Here is a 19224-nt window from a genome sequence, read left to right on the forward strand (position 1 = left end):
GGGGGGGGGGGGAATTTATTTATGTTGCACCAATTTAAAAAAAAGCAAAAATAGCGCACATTGCCCCACCCAAACTGCTGCCAGCAGAGAGGTCTGTAGACTTGTTGCATTTTATGCCACCACGGCAGCCTGGAGATGGATGCTGGTAGCTGGGGCAAACTGGAGGAGCTTTTCCCCACAGCGGGAAGAAGCAAGGGTGGTCAGGCAAGTTTAAAAGGCCTCTCTCTTTGCCTCCACTGTGGGGAAAACCTGTTTAGAGTGGGAATTTCCATCAGTATGAGTGGAATCGCTGTTCTAAACCGGTGTTCCATACAGTGGAGGAAGAAAGAAAGGCAAGAATTGGTGGCTGTTTCAACTTGCTGCACCGCCCTTGCTCTTCCCTGCTGTGGGGAATAGCTCCTCCAGCCTGCCCCAGCTCCCTCGACCCTTCTTCGGACATTATCTGTGAGAGAGTTGAAATGTATCTGTGCTTTCACTTGCTGTTGGATGGAATAAACGACACCATTTTTTCCCCACTACTCCTGGTGTGCCGTGGACATCTACTGCATATAGATAGATAGATAGATAGATAATAGATAAATGATAGATAGATAGATAGATAGATAATAGGAGATAGATAGATAGATAGACAGACAGACAGACAGATAGATAGATAATAGATAGATAGATAATAGATAGATAGACAGATTGAGATAGATAGCATGTTGTTATAGTATCATTTTATACAGACATAAACAAATATGGTGGATAAGTATAGACTTGTGGGGAGGGAGCTGTACAGCTTTACCCTTGGACTCGCACAGATTCTTATTCGGTGACAGACTGCCCACTCACTGGCACATCATTACTGTTTTTCTAAGTTGCAGTAAACTGACAGACTGAGATAGAATTGCATGTGCAGACCTTGACGTCTATGGAGTATTTTACACTGTCTGCTGGTAGGCAGCATAACAAGTTATTGGAAGAATAGTCAGATCCTCATCATGTACTACTTTAGACTCAATAGCCCTGCCTTGAAGGGATTTATTTACATACGCCTTCTGATATTTCCATTCTATTCATGGCACTAAATAACAGGAGACTTCAAGTAATTATCTGAAATAAGTTTCCAGATTCCTTTTTCTTATGCGGTTACAGTGTTGCAAAATATTTGTATGTCTCATATGCACTTTTTCTCTCTCTTTTATTTCCTCCAACCTAAGGATTGGGAATAGTGATGAGCGAATTTACAGTAGGAACGAAGCAAATCGCTTAGTTCCTGTCTGTATTCCACTTATCGGGTTGCGGGGCTTTGAAGTCTGCTCCGCTTCCTGATGCTCCTCCCTGGGTGCTGGAAAAAAGATGGATTCAGTCCTGGGAAACTGGGAGAAGTTTCCCAGGACTGGATCCATCTTTTTCCAGCACATGGGGAGGAGCGGCAGGAAGTGGAGCACACTTCAAAGCCCAACAACCCAATGAGGGGAATACAGATAGGAACTAATTCAGAACGTTTAGCCTTCCAGCTCCTATACAATGCATATGCCAAACATTTCCACAGCCCACAAGAGCCAGTTCCTGTAGCAGTATGTAGTATAGCAGCATTACACAAAGGAACGTGTGACCACATAACACATGGCAAGTCCATTGAAGTGGGAGCAGCATCTTTTTGCCACAGCTCCATACTGCAACTATGTGTGCATTCATACCATCCGTGCCGTGATCCTTGCTGAAAAAAAATAGAACAGGTCACAGTACGGATCGCGGCACGGATGCCTCTCCCCGCTCTTGTCACTGCTTCTCTCTTTCCCCACTCTTGTCACCCTCTTCCATCTCCCCCGCTCCTGTCACCCTCTCCCATCTCCCCCGCTCCTGTTACCGCTCCTGTCTCTCCCTGCTCCCTTCTCATCCACTCCTGTCACCCATACCCATCTTCTTCCCTGCTCCCGTCTCCTTCACTCCCATCTCCCCCGCTCCCGTGTCTCACCGCTCCTATCTCCCCCGCTCCCATTTCCCCCATTCCCATAACCACTCCCGTCTCTCCCTCTCCTCTCAGCCCTCTGATCTGCCGGCTGGCAACACCAGCGCCTTACGACCCCCAACCCAGGGCATCCTAACAGAACAAAATCACGCTCCTTGAAAAACACTGGACATGTGAATAAGGCGTAAGGGCTAATAAATAGTAAGGCTAAGAACATTCAATCGTAAAATTTCGGAAATGAAAGTTCGCAAATGAAAGAAATTGCAATGGGAATTTGTCCAGGAGAGATTGACTTCTAAGACACGGTGATAGAAATGTTAATTAATAGCGGGGGAAAAAGCAAACTTTATTACCTGAGCGAAGTGTCAGCCGGAACATTCCACTTCTAGTGCTGTAATTGTTGAAATCAGGAAGTAATTCCAAGTTCCTCTTTTTCCGCCTAAACTTTATTGCTGTTGACAAATGTTAAATTACTGATAGTCGTTTTATATATCGTTTTTAAAGTAAAACACTCAGCAACTTTTTTAGAACTCAAGAACACTTCTTGTCATTTCCAGCGCACCACAGTGTGAAATGAGTCAGAATAATTGGTCTTAAGTTACTGGGAATGTGCTAATTGGACACTTACAGACTATATGTTGGATATTTCTTATAACTAGTCATCTAATAAGAACACGAGAATCGAGAATTATAAAATTCATCTAAGTATGAATTTAAAATATTTAGGTTTTAGAACCACTGTGTTCCCATTTACAGTATCTGTTAGTATTGAATGAAATTGGAATAATGGGGGAGATTTATCACACATGGTGTAAAGTAAAACTGGCCCAGTTGCCCCTAGAAACCAATCAGATTCCACCTTTCATTTGCCAAAGAGTCTGTGAGGAATAAAAGGTGGAATCTGATTGGTTGCTAGGGGCAACTGAGCCAACTTCCCCAATATATTTATCATTGTATATACCAAAGATTAGAAGACTGTGTGAAGGTCCTCACCCTGAGGGAACAGCTCATCCAGCGTGCCCCAGCTGTCATCACCCATCTCCAGGCTGCCGATGCTGAAACATGGGCACTGGCGGCCTGGAAATGGGTGCCGGCAGCTGGGGCAGGCTAGAGGAGCTGTTCCCAACATCCGGGAGAAGAAAGGGCGGGGAGGCAAGTTCAAAAGGCTCCCCGCTCCTTCCTCTCTCTTTGCCTCTGCTGTGGGGAACACCTGTTTAGAGTGGGAATTCCCATCATTATGAGTGGAATCTCCACTCTACACAGATGTTCCCCACAGTGGAGGCAGAGAGAGAGGCAGGCTGTTTTGCAAACTCCCCCCCCCCCACACTTCTTATTTGTGCATTATCAGGCAAAGCCGTCTTCATTACAGAGGAGCAAGTGAAGACGGGTTCTGCCGAGTCCATTGTAACCTATGGAGTGGGGAGGGGCCAAGGAGGATGAGTGAGTAGTAAGAGGAGACAAGCATCTGTACATTTTGGAGACTGTCTTGGCACACAAAATGCTAAATTCAGAGGTCAGAAAGGCCACTGCTTATCTGGGAACTTGGTGAGAAAAGATTGCAGAATGTAGTGTTTTGCAGAGCTGACTTTTCTCCTCCTCGTGCTCACTCATCCCCTTGGCTCCTCCCCCCCCCCTCCATAGAGCATTATGGACACAGAAATCCTGCTTCTTCTGAAGTGAGGGGGGAGTACAGGAGGAAAACAGCTTTTTGAGAACAGAAATAAACTCTTTTTTTTTTTAATAAAACCTATTACAGTTTCTTAAAATCGCTTGAACTATTGATACTTATTAATTTCTGAAAAGTCACACTTAAATGACTGTTCTGCTTTAATTGATACTTACTTCTTTCACACAAAATGAATGCAGTAACCTGTGCCACCCCTACACAATAGGTAGCACAATGGTCATTGTGTATGATTGCTGATGTAGTTATAGATGATAGTGCCAAGTGTCGGCACCCTACCAACCAGACGTTTACGGCATAAATTGTGGATAGCCCATCAATGTTATTAACCTGGGAAACCCCCTTTAAGCATTACCAGATTGTAATAGACCATGCCATAATATATATTTTTTTAGTTTATATATGCACATAAAAAGTGTTGTTGTTTTTTTATATGATAATGTGCAGGTAAGAAGATCTCAATAAATACCGGCACTGTAATAAGCCGTTTGTATAATAATGTTTAATAATATCGCACAAACTAGATGTAAATGACTAAAAAGTTAAAAAATTATTCTCTTTTATCACATTTTATAAGCTATTTGAAGACATTTTTCAGTGTCCTCTTTTGTATATTCCATTTATATTAATATTACATTAGATATTATTATTTTTTTCTTCTACTCCCCGTACAGGATCTCCTGCCCTCACAGGAACAGGCACAATCATTGTCAACATAGATGATGTCAATGACAACAAACCAGCGTTTGCCTTAAGTCAGCATTTTATAAGTATCCCAGAAGATGCCCCCACCGGCACAGATGTTCTTCTGGTCAGTTGTTCTGACCCCGATGCCGGCCTGAACGGTGTTGTTCGGTAAGCTGTATCACATGATTCCATTTCCTTTAGTCTCATTCGTTACAAGTTGTACATTTCAACCCCCTACCGAAAACCACCTCCTGTTGTCAACACCACTAGGCTTCATGTGACAAACCATCATTTAACGTATTTCCCGCTACTAGATTCTCCAAGGCAAGTAATGAGGATGTTAAGTTGCATTGACAAGCCAAGTGCTACCTACTGAGGGCTCAAGGAAGTCTAAACAATCTTAGTGTTTATTAATTGAGTCCACCAAGCAGGAGTCGGAGTTATTGTGTAGTGAATCAGCTTCAAAGTGGAAAATTCTAGCAGCACCATTGACAGAACCAACAGTATAATTTTTTTTTTTTTTTTTTTTTTTAACGTAGCAGATGCTCTGCACAAGTAGTAGCTCTATGTAAATTATTATGTATTTTTATTTTCCCATGTGTTTGGAACGCGGTCGCAATTTTGTATTTATCGCTGTCTATTCCATGGTCCCGTTCCCACGAACAAAAAAGTGAATTAAACCGATGGCTCTTTTGATCGTATTGTAATTTGTTTGGGACCTATATTTAGTATTTAATTTTTCATAAAGGAGGATATTTATTTTGGACGCAGATCATTAAGTGTGAGGATTTAGCGGTGAGAGTTGTAATATTGAAGTCATTTAAAATGATCACCGAGGTTTATCTGTGGCAGACACGTCGCTAATGGAACATTCAATCTTCTGCTTGGCTTCGTGTTCATTAGCCAAATATCTACATTTTAATGAGTTTCTTCAGATTTACTCATTTTATTGTTGCATCTAGGGGATAGTGCTCCATAGCCAGAGCTGCAGTCTGTAATTGTCTGACATAAAGCAACATTTATTGAGTTTCATAAAAAACAAAACTAATACGTGAATATTTAATGACCTTCCCTTGTTTTGTTTTTTTTCCATACAGCTATAGTCTGGTTGGAGGGAATTCTCAATTTACAATTAACCCTTCTACTGGTCAGATTATCAGCAGCTCATTGGTAGATAGAGAGGTGAAGGACAGTTATACTCTTCTTATTGTGGCTACTGATGGTGGTTCCCCAAGCTTATCCAGTTCAACCAGCGTAACAGTGAATATTCTGGATGTTAATGATAATCCCCCAAGATTTCTACATCACCCATATGTAACTCACATACCCTCACCTGCAGCTTCAGGTAAGCCTAATATCTATTTATCTATCTATCTATCTATCTATCTATCTATCTATCTATCTATCTATCTAATTATAAACCAAAATATAATTAAAATGTAATGCCGAAAGACATAATTTCCCACTTATAGTGGTAATGCTAAAATCCAGGTTGCTGAGGCCTATATTGTTGTTTATTAGGATTACAACTAGAGATGAGCAAATTTTTGAAAAATTTGCTACAGCAGTTTCGCTGAACTTTATTATATAGTTTGGGTTTGTTACATAGTTACATAGTTAATACGGTTGAAAAAAGACACATGTCCATCAAGTTCAACCAAGGTCCATCAAGTTCAACCAAACTTAAACAACCGAACCGAACTTAAACAAATTGCATTACTTACTGTGGCTTGTAAAGGCCACTCATTTGACTTGCCTTCCTTCACTCTCTCGATGTCTGTCTTCTCTTGAAAAGGAAATCACAAGCTGACCGGGATGGGACAGCATTGTGGCCAGTGATTGACTGAGTGAGTTGCTACTCTAGAGACAAGAGTGACAGCCTGCTCAGCCAATCACTGGTCCCAGTGCTGTCCCATCCCGGTCAGCCTGTGATTGACTGAGTGGGCCATCACTCTACTGGTGGTTGAAGACACCAGTCCAAACTTTGCAAAACCTGTCATAACTTTGCAAAAAGTTTACTTCAGTAGCGAACCAAATTTTTTGCAAATTTCGGAATTAATCTGGGTTCGGGAGGCTTGGCTTGCTCATCTCTATAGGCAACATTTTGCTGCTTTAACTGCTCTTTTTGACTTGGATGGATTATAAAAAGTCTGAATTGAAGAGGAATGAGGAGGATGTACAGAATATAACCAACAGCGCTCATATAAATATATACCATTAGATTGCGATGGAGCACACATGAGGACTTGGATTCCCTCAATCCAACTACAGACAATATTCAGAATTAGTGACAGAGTCCATAGGAAATATTCCAAGCTACAAACAAGTGTGCAAACCAGGTTTAACAAAAGAATACATAAGAAATGCAAAAAAATATTCAGTCCCAGTTTACTATAAGGACATGGAAATGTCCACTAAGTGAGCAGGTGTGACTTTTAAAACACATCCAAAGCTTAGTTGTGATTGGATAATACATAATACTGCATGTGGAGCCATCTTGCAAAATTTAGAGAAACTTAAGTGCCATTGCCTGGTGCCCCTGGCTTGTCTCTGTCCACAGGGCACCACATATGGCTGTATCCAATAGTACAAAAGCACTGCCATTCTTTGGGTGACATAGCAATCCCATGATCACCGTCTGCCATGACAAAGCAGAGTTAGTTATGTATTGTTATCAAGCAAGACTATGTAATATGTAAGGTAAGTGTGGCCCTAATATTGAACATTCAGCAGATCCACATATAGCACATTAGAAGAACTTGAGTGAAAAGAGATTCTACTTCATCTCACTTGAATTTTTAGAATCACCATTGAGCTGAAAACTATTTAGTAAACTATTGGTTGATCAATGTACTGTAGGATTCAGGTATTGGACCTACGATTGGTCAGTTATTGTTGGACTATCCTAAAGATAGGTTATCAATACTAAAGTTTTGTTGTTTGTTACATGTTGGTTAATTTTTTTTGTCGAGCAGTTTTTAATTCTATTTTTTTTTCTTTTCTTCTAGATTCCTTTGTGTTTGCTGTGACCGTGACTGATGATGATATAGGCCCAAATTCAGAGTTACATTTTTCTTTAAAAGGCCGCCATTCAGATAAATTTCACATTGATCCCTTACGTGGTGCTATAAAGACTGCACAGCCTTTAGAAGGATCTTCAGAGATAACATTTTCTGTCCAAGTAAAAGATGGTGGTGTCAATTATAAGTCAGATTCAACCACCGTGACTGTCCGGTTCGCTAACAAAGCTGACTTCCCCCAGATTAGAGCCGATCAGACAACGTTTGCATTTTCAGAGAACCAAGAAGTAGGAACAATGGTGACAACCGTATTTGGCTCATCTACGAGAGGTGGAAGTTTATATTTTTACATAGCCAGTGGCAACTTTGGCAACACATTCCACATAGATGAATTAAATGGACAACTTTACATTAAGAACCCCTTAGATTTTGAAGCCATTTCCAAGTATGTCCTATGGATTGAAGCTAGAGATATGGGATTTCCACCATTTTCCTCTTATCAGAAGATTGAAGTCAATATCCTAGATGTTAATGACAATGTACCACAATTTAGGCAAGATCCTTTAATCGCAGAAATTATGGAAAATCTGTCACCTCGTAGAATACTCACAGTTTACGCCAAAGACAAGGATAGTGGATCCAATGGTCAACTGGATTATGCAATTATTGATGGCAATAAAGATAATTTATTTAGTATAAACAGAGTTATTGGGGAAATTAGAAGCACAAGACTACTTGACCGAGAAAAGGCTTCTCAACATATTTTATCCATCAAAGCCTCCGATAAAGGGATTCCAGCCCAGAGCTCAATAGTCAAAGTAGTTATCAATGTTTTAGATGATAATGACAATGCTCCAAGATTCTCTCAGATATTTAGTGCATCAGTTCCAGAGAACGCCGCTTTGGGCTACGTCGTTACACAACTCACAACGTCAGATGAGGATGCCGGGCCAAATGCAGTTAGTAGGTATACAATTGCAGACACTAGTCTTCCTTTCCATATAAATCCCAGTACAGGTGTAATAACAGTAAGCAGACCAATCAATAGAGAAGATACTGACCGCTACATTGTTCGAGTCTCCGCTCACGATTCTGGCTGGACTGTAAGCACTGATGTTACCATATTTGTGACAGATGTTAACGATAATGCTCCAAGATTTAGTAAGCCATCCTACTATCTAGACTTCCCAGAAACGACCGAGCCTGGAATTAAGATTACCCAAGTTTTGGCATCTGATCCTGATGAAGGACTGAATGGCCAAGTCTATTACTTCATCAAATCTCAATCTGAATTTTTTAGGATCAACTCTACCACAGGAGAGATATTTAACAAGCAGCATTTAAAGTATCAGAACCCTAGTTCATCAGGAAACAATAACATCAACAGGCACAGTTTTATCGTCAGTGCTTCAGACCGAGGTAGTCCTCCCCAGTCGAGTGAAACCACTCTCTCAATTAACATTGTCGACAGCAATGACAACCCCCCGAAATTTTTGAAAAGCAAATATTTTACTCCTGTAGCCAAAAATGCAAAAATTGGCACAAGACTAATTAAAGTTACAGCTGTCGATGAAAAAGACTTTGGCCTGAATTCACAAGTGGAATATTCTATGTCAGCTGAAAACTCTGCTGGAAAGTTTCATATAAACAAAGACTCCGGCTGGATTAGTGTGGTCTCTTCTTTAATGATGGATTTACATAAAAATTTCATGATTAAAGTTATAGCAAAAGACAAAGGTAATCCTCCATTGTCATCCCAGGTAATGGTTAACATTACTGTCACGGAGGAAAACTATCATACTCCAGAATTCTCTCAAAACCATATGAGCATAACTGTCCTAGAAAGTTTTACAGTGGGAGCAGTTATCAGGACTGTATCCGCAAGGGACAGGGATTCATCTATGAATGGAGTGATCACATATAACATAACGACAGGAAATGAAGCTGGTCTCTTTGCTATAAACACTTCCACAGGTGCATTATCTTTGTCCAAAAACCTTGACTATGAAGCGTGCCAAAAACATGACTTAACCGTCAGCGCTGTTGATGGAGGATGGGTTGCTAAAACAGGTTACTGTGTTGTAACAGTACATGTTAAAGATGTCAATGACAATCCTCCCATTTTCCAGTCCGAGGACTATATGCCCAGTGTCATGGAAAATGCACCAAGTGGCACAACCGTCATACGTTTGAATGCAACCGATGCCGATTCTTCACCGAATGCAGTTACAGCTTATTCCATACAGTCATCAGACAGTGACCTTTTTGTAATTGACCCAAATACAGGTGTGATCACTACTCAAGGGTTTCTTGACTATGAAACAAAGCAGTCTTACCACCTCACTGTGAAAGCATTCAATGTTCCTGATGAAGAACGCTGCAGTTTTGTAACAGTTACAGTCCAGCTTCAGGGGACAAATGAATATGTACCTCGGTTTGTATCTAAAATGTATTATTTTGAAGTTTCCGAGGCTGCTCCTAAAGGCACCGTGGTCGGAGAAGTTTTTGCAAGTGACCGGGACTTAGGAGTTGATGGAGAAGTCCACTATTTAATTTTTGGCAGCAGCAGGAAAAAGGGCTTCCAGATCGAGAGAAAGGCAGGGAAGCTTTATGTTTCTGGTCTGCTTGACAGAGAAAAGGAAGAAAGAATTTCACTAAAAGTCTTGGCAAAAAATATCGGGAGTATTCGTGGTGCTGATATAGATGAAGTTACTGTTAACATTACTATACTTGATGCTAATGATCCCCCGGTTTTCAGCCTAAAATTTTACAATGTTCAGATTAGTGAAGGTGTACCACCTGGTACTCATGTCACGTTTGTTAGTGCCTTTGACTCTGACTCGGTTCCTAGTTGGAGCCGGTTCTCTTATTTCATCGGTTCTGGAAATGATAAAGGTGCCTTTTCAATAAATCCACAAACAGGCCAGGTTACAGTTACCAGTGAATTAGATAGAGAAACTACACCAATCTACAATCTTACTGTTTTGGCTATTGACTCAGGATCACCCTCTGCAACTGGAAGTGCTACCCTTATTGTATCCCTAGAGGACATCAATGACAATGGGCCTGCTTTATCTACCACAGAAGGAGAAGTCAAGGAAAATCACAGAGCAGGAACTCATGTGATGACACTACAGTCTACAGACATGGACCTTCCTCCAAATCAAGGTCCATTTAATTATTTTCTTCTCAGCACTGGACCTGCTACTAGTTATTTTAGCCTTAGCCCTGGTGGAGTACTTACTACAACTAGGGAAATTGATAGAGAACAGATCAGTGAGTTTTTCTTGTCTGTCGTGACACGAGATTCTGGTTTTCCACAAATGTCCTCCACGGGAACTGTACACGTTAAAGTTATTGACCAAAATGACAACCCATCTGAATCAAGGACAGTTGAAATTTATGTTCATTATTATGGAAATGTCTTCCCTGGTGGCTCTTTGGGAACCGTCAAACCTCAGGATCCTGATGTTCTAGACAGCTTCCACTGCACTCTAACGTCGGGAGTTACAAGTCTATTTAGTATTCCAGCAGACAGTTGTGACCTGCATTCTCAGTCAAGGTCTACCGATGGGACATTTGATCTTATGGTTCATAGTAATGATGGTTTACATGGTGCAGTCACCAATAACGTGAGAGTTTTCTTTACAGGATTCAGTAATGCTACCATTGATAATAGCATCCTTATTAGGTTAAACATACCAACTGTTAAAGACTTTTTAACCAACAACTACTTGCATTTCTTGCGGATAGCCAGTTCCCAATTGACTGGACTTGGAACTGCAGTCCAAGTATGTGGCGTGTTCGAAAAGAATAACAGAACCTACGTTATGACAGCAGTGAAAAGAAACAATAACCAATATGTTAACCCAAGTGGAGTGGGCACTTTTTTTGAGAGCATCAAAGAAGTTTTATTCCGTCAAAGTGGAGTATGGATAGAATCAGTAGATCATGATTCTTGTGCCCATAATCCTTGTCACAATGGAGGAAGCTGTATGCGAAGACTTGCTGTAAGTCCAGGAATTACCGTTTTGGAGAGTATTCCTGTAATAATAGTGGCAAACGAACCACTTCAATCGTTCATATGCAAATGTATGCCAGGATATGAGGGCAATCTATGCGAAACTGATGTTAATGAATGTTTGCCACTTCCATGTCATAATGGCGGAACCTGCCACAACCTGGTTGGAGGGTTTTCCTGCAGTTGCCCCGATGGTTTTACAGGAATTGCCTGCGAGAGAGATATAAATGAGTGCCTTTCCAGTCCTTGCAAAAATGGCGGTATATGCCAGAATTTTCCAGGAGGCTTTAACTGTGTTTGTAAAGCTGGCTCCACAGGTAAGACACAGTTCCATCTCTTTCTAGAATTTGCCTATCATTTAGCTATGACACCCAATAAAGGAGAAGTCTGTCCATTTTTAAAATCTGGCAGCTGGCAAGGGCCGGGGGAATTTATATCAGGTGTAAGAATTTGATCAAGAGTATGGTGAGCAGCCGGGTCGGCTTCGGGACCCTGGGATTTCCAGCGTTCTCACAACCCAGCTGGATGGACTGACCGCTAAGCCAGTCAGCAACTGGGGTGGGACACTACTCCAGTCACTGACTGGCTAAGCGGCCAGTCCATCAGCCGAGTCATGACGCCATCACAACTCGGGGGAAATCCCTTCCGACGGGGGTCCCTAGGCTGGTCCCACCACTTACCGCGGGCATGGGGAGAGGTAAGTTCCTACTCCCAATCAAATACTCCTCTGCCCTTGCCAGCTGCCAGATTTTAAAAATGACTGGACTTCTCCTTTACATAACAAAGTTATCACTTAAGCAAGTCCCATATAAGATATGTGTTATGTTTAATTTGAGCCTAATCTATCCAGCTGTCAAGTGAATATAGTATATTAAGTCAAATTAAAATTAGTTCTATCTTTAAAATGATCATAGAGGAATTCACTCCTTGATTGCCATAGCTTGGCCATATGGTTCCCACTACATGACACCCTATCCTAATTGCAATTAGTCCGGTCTGTAAAAGGTATTTTAAGTGGCATGTAAACAGTAAAAAGATTTAACTCAACACTCATTTACGAAGAACCGAAGAGGTGTAAAAATATCATCCAGAACTGTCCAACATTATCACAACATGAATCAACTCAGAAATTCTTTGAATTTACATTCTTAGCTATTAAAAATTCTATAGCGGTTTTCGATCTAACCCCAAATGACATAAATCTGCAAATGATACTAAAACTTTTATCGTATATATCAAATACATGAGTGTGACATATTGTTAAACTGGAAACAAATACAACTACAGTAGTAGCTGCCAAATATAATTGCTGAGTGATCCCTAGAGACATGTTTTCCTTAGGGTCTTAGGTTCCCCAGGGGTGATGAGCCTTATGGTGATGAGCCAATTATCAACTCCATGAGCTGCCAAGGCTAGAGTTACGACCTTACATATAGCTGAAACGTCTTGTTTATAGTACTTGCGCTGCATATAGTCTGTGTTTATAAAGCATGTAATTGGAAACCATCAGGACTGAGTCAGACAGTCCTTGTTGGTTGTGAGTGAGCCAGAGGTCAGGCTGTCCTGGTATACTAATGTACCAGAAACAGCAATGAAAATATTAATATATAACTCTCTATTATCTATATGAGTTTGTCAATGTAGATGGAATATTTTGTAGTCAGAATTTGAATCTTTGCCTGAAATGTTCCACCATTTTTTTTTTTTTTTGGACGCATCCAAATGTCTCAGTGGATAAAAGTATTTGACAGATCGGAACCATATTGTGTAGAAGATTCTCTGTCCAGTCCATGATTCAACTTGATGTCCTGAAAATTTCTGAACATGTGGAATTGCTATCAGAATGTATATTGGACGGGGGAAAAAAAATCTGAAAAAATGTGGTTGTGGGAATGAAAATATGTGTTGTGATCAAATTCCCACGATGACTAGCTGCATATTTTATATGTTATATATGGAGAAATATGTAGATAATGTATACAGAATAACACTGTATCATCCTATTCTGTTACTTTGTAGCTTGGTTTTATAACTGTTTGCAGCCCATTGACATATGTGTATTACTTCTTATTGGGCTTTATCCAGTGTTACCATGCTCAGTCAGCTCTTAGCAATATGTTTACCACTCCCAGAGCCTGCGCTGTGCCACATCATGGAGCTCGTTGACCACGCCAGCTCACCATTTCTCCCCAGATCCGGGTACGTCATGACCTGGGATCCACATCACAGACTGATGGGATTTAGCCGACTCAGCCAATCAGTGACTGCAGCGGTGTCCCGTCCTAGTTATTGACTGTCTGAGCGGGTCATCCATCAGCCGTGACATAGCCGGTGGGGAGCTCACCACCACTTGCCTTTAATGATTTTTTACTTCCCCGCCGGATTTCTCATTTAAGTTTGGAGATCAAGTTTGGTTATCAACAAGTTGTTTTTCTTCTTCATCTTTAGGGAAACTCTGTGAATCTGCCATTAATTACTGTGAATGCAACCCATGTTTTAATGGGGGATCTTGCCAAAGTGGAATGGATGGATACTACTGCCATTGTCCATTTGGTGAGTTTTCTTTTATTTTCTTAAGTGTTTAAAGAAATTTTGCATGACATTGTCTGGATTTCTTCATAATTTGTATGCCAAAACATCTTTTGACATGCTAAAACCTAAACTCATATCATGTCTATGAAGATGCAAAGAACCCGCAAAAACCAGACCAATGAGTAAAATGAAGCTGTAGGAATGTCTATATAGTAAAGCCATTCTGTTATTTCAATCATGCTAAAGGGTTTCAGACAGCTCAGTGTCAGATTATGGGTCCCCTGAGACCGTGAGGAAATGGTTGGGATGTCTCATAGTATGTGAGCCCAATCAACCAGTTTCTATAATTGAATACAGGGAAAGCATTTACAGGGAACCAATTTCTTTCAGTGGGAATCTACCTACTGATTTCAGGGACACATTATGGTCCTTGAGAGGTAAAAGCTACAGGGTATAAATCAGCTATAGCAAGTATAGCAACATGTCACAATAATAGGGGGGGAGACACATGCAACAGATGAAACATAAAACTCAAATAAATACGTGATAAAGGTTGCTTCTGATTACGTAGGATAGATGTATATGGTAATAATTACAAAAATTTAGTTCTGGACAGCTTCTGAGCTTCAAATGTTCAACTCTACAAGTAAAAGTTGAACTCGGCCCGTCAAGGTTTTGTCCACACTTCAAAAGGAGAATAAACGATGAAGTCAGGGAGTTTCTGTATCACCTTTATTGCAGCTCATCTTTAATTTAAATAATAAGGACTTGGAAGCAGAATATTTGTAGAGCGCCAATAGGATCGACTGTTGGACAGAAATCAGCTGAGAAAGTCAAACATAGATGTCTTTAAATAATTAGAGCGATGTCTTCATACGTCTTGGAAGACTCACTCTGTTAAATCACTTGTTCCCACTCTCTTTGAAAGCCAGAGATATATTTTCTCATAAAGCGGTTACCTCATAAGTGTTGGTGTGTGCCTTCCAGGTTTTCTATGAGCATACTATCTAATTTATCAGCTTAGTGATCACTACAAGTTGGAAAAATCCAGAGAAATACAGACTATTAGTTATCCGTCTTATTAAAAGAGGTTGCTAAAGGTTTAAGGTACAAGGGATTTGTCATATTAACATTAAAATCAGTAACCTGGTTCTATAGTGCCATTTCCCTGATGAAGCCATTGTTAATGGCGAAACATGTTGGGGTATTCATATATGTATAATTTTAAACTGACACATGGAATCCAGTAGCAAACCACCCTTACCCCGAGAGAATGAATATTAAAATAATTTCCATCATACAGAGCAAGGCTATGTTCCCACTATGTTTTTTTCTTTCCATTTTTGAAAAAAATTACGCCCATCATTTCGTTTGCTTGGCCGCAATGACAGCTGTTGGTACATTATTCTAGTTCAGGTGGACTTTTGGCCTTTGGTTGTGTCTTTAATTGAAAAGTCCATTGGATTTAATAGTAAATCTATTGGATTTAATAGTATAATCTTTATTTGTGGCCATCACTATTAATAGACCACTGCCTTTCCTTGCTAAATAGTGGGAGAACATAGTCATAGATTAACCAGGATTAATAATAATAATAATAATAACAGGCTATACCATTGTATGGTACTGATCATGATAAGAGATAAGCAAAGCAGTTGGAAATTAGTTTCGTGAGCTTCACACATTTTGGGTCAAATTTGTTAATATTTGGGAATCGAATCTTAATAAATTTCATTAAAAGAGCCAAACTATAGAAGCTACAGTACTGGGACTATTACAGAAGGACAAATTTGTTAAACTTGGTATAACTTGATAGGGGTTTATAGTGCCCGGTGAGTGAATAATATGGACTGTGTCTTCTCTGGTCCCAGTGAATTCCTATAGGCTCCCAGTTACTTGATAAACTGGACACTTGGTTGGCAGCTACAACAAACAGTCACCCACAATTAGCCCTCCTCTCCTCTCCTCTCTGTCCCTATATCGCTCTGTTAGTCTCTCCCTGCTCTGCTGTAACTGCCTGCTGCCATCCTGCTCTCTCCTCCATACACAGCCGACTGGCCGCCTCCATTACCGAACCTCCTTATATAGAGGGGAGGTGCTGACATCACAGAGGGGCCTGCAGCTGATTGGACAGGCGCTAATAATTATGGTTAATCTCTTTCTCCCGCTCAGTGATGCTCCAAACAGCATGTGCGGCTGCCATTTTTATTTTTTATTTTTTTTGGAGAATTGGCGGAAATTTACTTCACAGAACGAAGCGAATTGTGAATCGCTTATCTCTAATCATGATAATTTTAGATATGTTATCCTAAATACAGCAAACAGAATATTATCGGCTGGTCACTTTCCTTTATATGTTTCTCCCATTTGAAATTTGTTACACTCAAATGCCTTTTCTACACAATCTACTTTTTTGAAATTCACCATAAATGGAGCTTTTCATTGGTAATCCAAGTATTTCAATGGGTCATGTAGTCGGTGTTTGGATTTCAGCATATTTCGAGAAGCATAGCAATATATTATCCTGTTAAAGATAACCCAGACCTCTACATTTCCAGATGATTCTGCTTTCAAATTTTAACTAGATTATTTGATACAGTTCACTAAAATTTATAAGAGGAGGATTTAAGGTTTAATAGGGCTTTATAAAAAGGTAAGCCAACTTCCCTAAACTTGTGTGTATCATTAAAACATACTTTTTTTGGATAATACACAAAAGAAGATATCAGGAACAACAAATTTATATGAAAAATGAAGCAGCTTCAAATTTCTGGCTTGAAATTCTTCCACTGGTTTTCATGTGAAAGTAAGCTTAAAATTCCACAAGGAATGAAAGGCACACGATGATAAATGAAGTGAGGGACGCCACATTTGACTTACATACAAGGGGATAAAAACTGTAATATCTGCACAGTGAAGACATCTCTTAAAGGGGTTGTCCAGCGAAAATCTTTTTCTTTCAAATCTACTGGTGTCAGAAAGTTATTTAAATTTGTAATTTACCTCTAATAAAAATTTCAAGTCTTCCCACACTTATCAGCTGCTGTATGTCCTAGAGGAAGTGGTATATTTTTTCCAGTCTGACACAGTGCTCTCTGCTGACACCTCTGACCGAAACAGGAACTGTCAGGAGCAGGAGAGGTTTTCTATGGGGCTCTGGAATTAAGGGCACTTTATAAATAAATAAATAATAATAATAATAATAGGGATTCATAGAAAACTGAGACAGACTTCCTGTCTCAGCCAGAGATGGCAGCAGAGAGCACTGTGTCAGACTGAAAATAAAACAACATTTCCTGTTAATAAGTATGGAAAGACTTCAGATTTTTTAGTACAAGTAAATTACAAAACTATAAAACTTTATGACACCAGTTGATTTGAAAGAAAAAGATTTTCGCTGGACAACCCCTTTAACCATAACCAGTGGCTATACATAGTCATGTATATTATTACAACAGGTACCTTTCTAGGGGTAATGGTCCAATTACACAGAGCAATAATTGTTCGAAGATTCGCAATAATGACCGAAACTTACATCTGTCGTTCAAATGACGACCGAGAAATCATTAGTCGCAGTTTTTAAAAAATGTCCTAAAATCCCTGATATTTCAGACATTGATTCGTCTAAACAGTCAGTCCAAACAAGAAAGATCAGGATAGCGATCTCTCAACAATATATTATAACAAGATTTTTACACAATTTATCTATTTGTGTAAGCATTGATCACTTAAACAAATAAATTGTGGTTTCACGATTGTTAAAAAAATAGCTTGAGGAATTTACCTGTATGTGTAAAAGGACCTTTAGAGATGGCTGGAAGGGGCAATCCAGGCTTAGAAAAACATGGCTCCTTTCTTCTAGAAACATCACCACTCTAGTCTCTAGTTTGGGTGGGGTTTTTCATGTGACTGGAACTAAGCTTCAAAACCATACCCAAACTGGAGACAAGAATTGTGCTGTTTCTGGGGGGAAAAAAAATTGACTTTTTTTTTAAATCCTGGATCACCCCTTTAGGCCAGGTTCACACAGAGTATTTTTCCAATAATCAATAGCCGAATTTGCCCGCACGCCTATTTTTTTTTATCCAGAAATAGAGATGATCGAACAGTGGAAAATCTTAGGTTCTATAGAACTGGAACCTTGTCGAACCTTCTGCATTTGATTCCCGATGCCTTCCCGAGCCGTGGGGATTGAGGAGACAGCCCTGGTACCGCCTGGAATTCCAGGATTCAGCCTAGGTAATAGGCTATATCCCGGAAATCCAGGTGGTACCCGGGCTGTCTCCTCCTTCCGCACGGATCGGGAAGGCATTGGGAATCAAATGCGGAAGGTTCAACAAGGTTCGAGTTCTATGGAACCTAAGATTTTCCGCTGTTCGATCATCTCTATTTCTGGATAGAAAAAAGATCAATCAATCAGATCTATATAGATAAAAGCTGAACCAGTACCCCCCTAGGATAGCTTGACCACACAAAGTCAAGTTAGAATTTGACCCAGTCAGTCTGTAACCTATTCACAGATCTATAGAACCCATTTATCCCCTCAAGGTAAACTATGGATGCTGCCAACATTGATAAAAAAAAAAAATACAGCTTTATTGCTTAGAAATCCTCTGGAAATACTTTTTGATCAACATTTTTTTTCTCCTTAATTAGGTGTTTTTGGAAAACACTGTGAACTAAACAGCTATGGGTTCGAAGAACTATCCTACATGGAGTTCCCCAGTTTAGATCCCAACAATAATTATATTTACATCAAGTTTTCTACCATTAAAGTCAACGCCTTGCTGTTGTATAATTATGACAACCAGACGGGTGATACAGCCGAATTTCTTGCTCTGGAGATAGTGGAGGAAAGACTGAGGTTTTCCTATAACCTCGGAGGTGGAACCTACAAACTCACCACGATGAAGAAAGTATCCGATGGACAATTCCATACAGTGATCGCACGCAGAGCTGGAATGGTACGCTTATTGTCAGTGTATAAGATGGTATCTGATATGATATTTAGCTACTGTTCTTTTTTTTCCCTTATACTTTCATTCATTACAAGATAGAATGATATTTTAGATTTGTATGGCAGATAGATAAATAGATTTTATTCTACGTTTCTTTTACATGAAGTCCATATTGACCAGACGTGTAGCTGCGGCAGAGCAGATGATTTATACTGACTGTAAACTATTTCAGACATACACTATTATTCAAACATGTCTTCCACTCTTCACTTAGGTTATGATAATGCTGTTTGTTTAACCTTCCACAGCAATGTTAACACTACTCCCAGTGTTGTCAGTGAGCTTAGTGACACTACTGAGTTGCA

At 40.0% G+C, this 19224-nt stretch overlaps 1 protein-coding gene across 1 annotated transcript in view; it reads left to right on the forward strand.

The window, feature by feature from the left end:
* FAT4 (FAT atypical cadherin 4) overlaps positions 1-19224 on the forward strand; it is a 222090-nt gene that overhangs the window by 180343 nt on the left and 22523 nt on the right. The window contains exons 7-11 of the mRNA XM_069978580.1: positions 4316-4496; positions 5426-5673; positions 7337-11686; positions 13818-13922; positions 18558-18865. Of these exons, the coding sequence (XP_069834681.1) occupies positions 4316-4496; positions 5426-5673; positions 7337-11686; positions 13818-13922; positions 18558-18865 (5192 nt within the window). The remainder of the gene's footprint in view (positions 1-4315; positions 4497-5425; positions 5674-7336; positions 11687-13817; positions 13923-18557; positions 18866-19224) is intronic.

Source organism: Dendropsophus ebraccatus, chromosome 7 (genome assembly GCF_027789765.1).
Source record: "Dendropsophus ebraccatus isolate aDenEbr1 chromosome 7, aDenEbr1.pat, whole genome shotgun sequence".
Classification (NCBI taxonomy): Eukaryota; Metazoa; Chordata; class Amphibia; order Anura; family Hylidae; genus Dendropsophus; species Dendropsophus ebraccatus.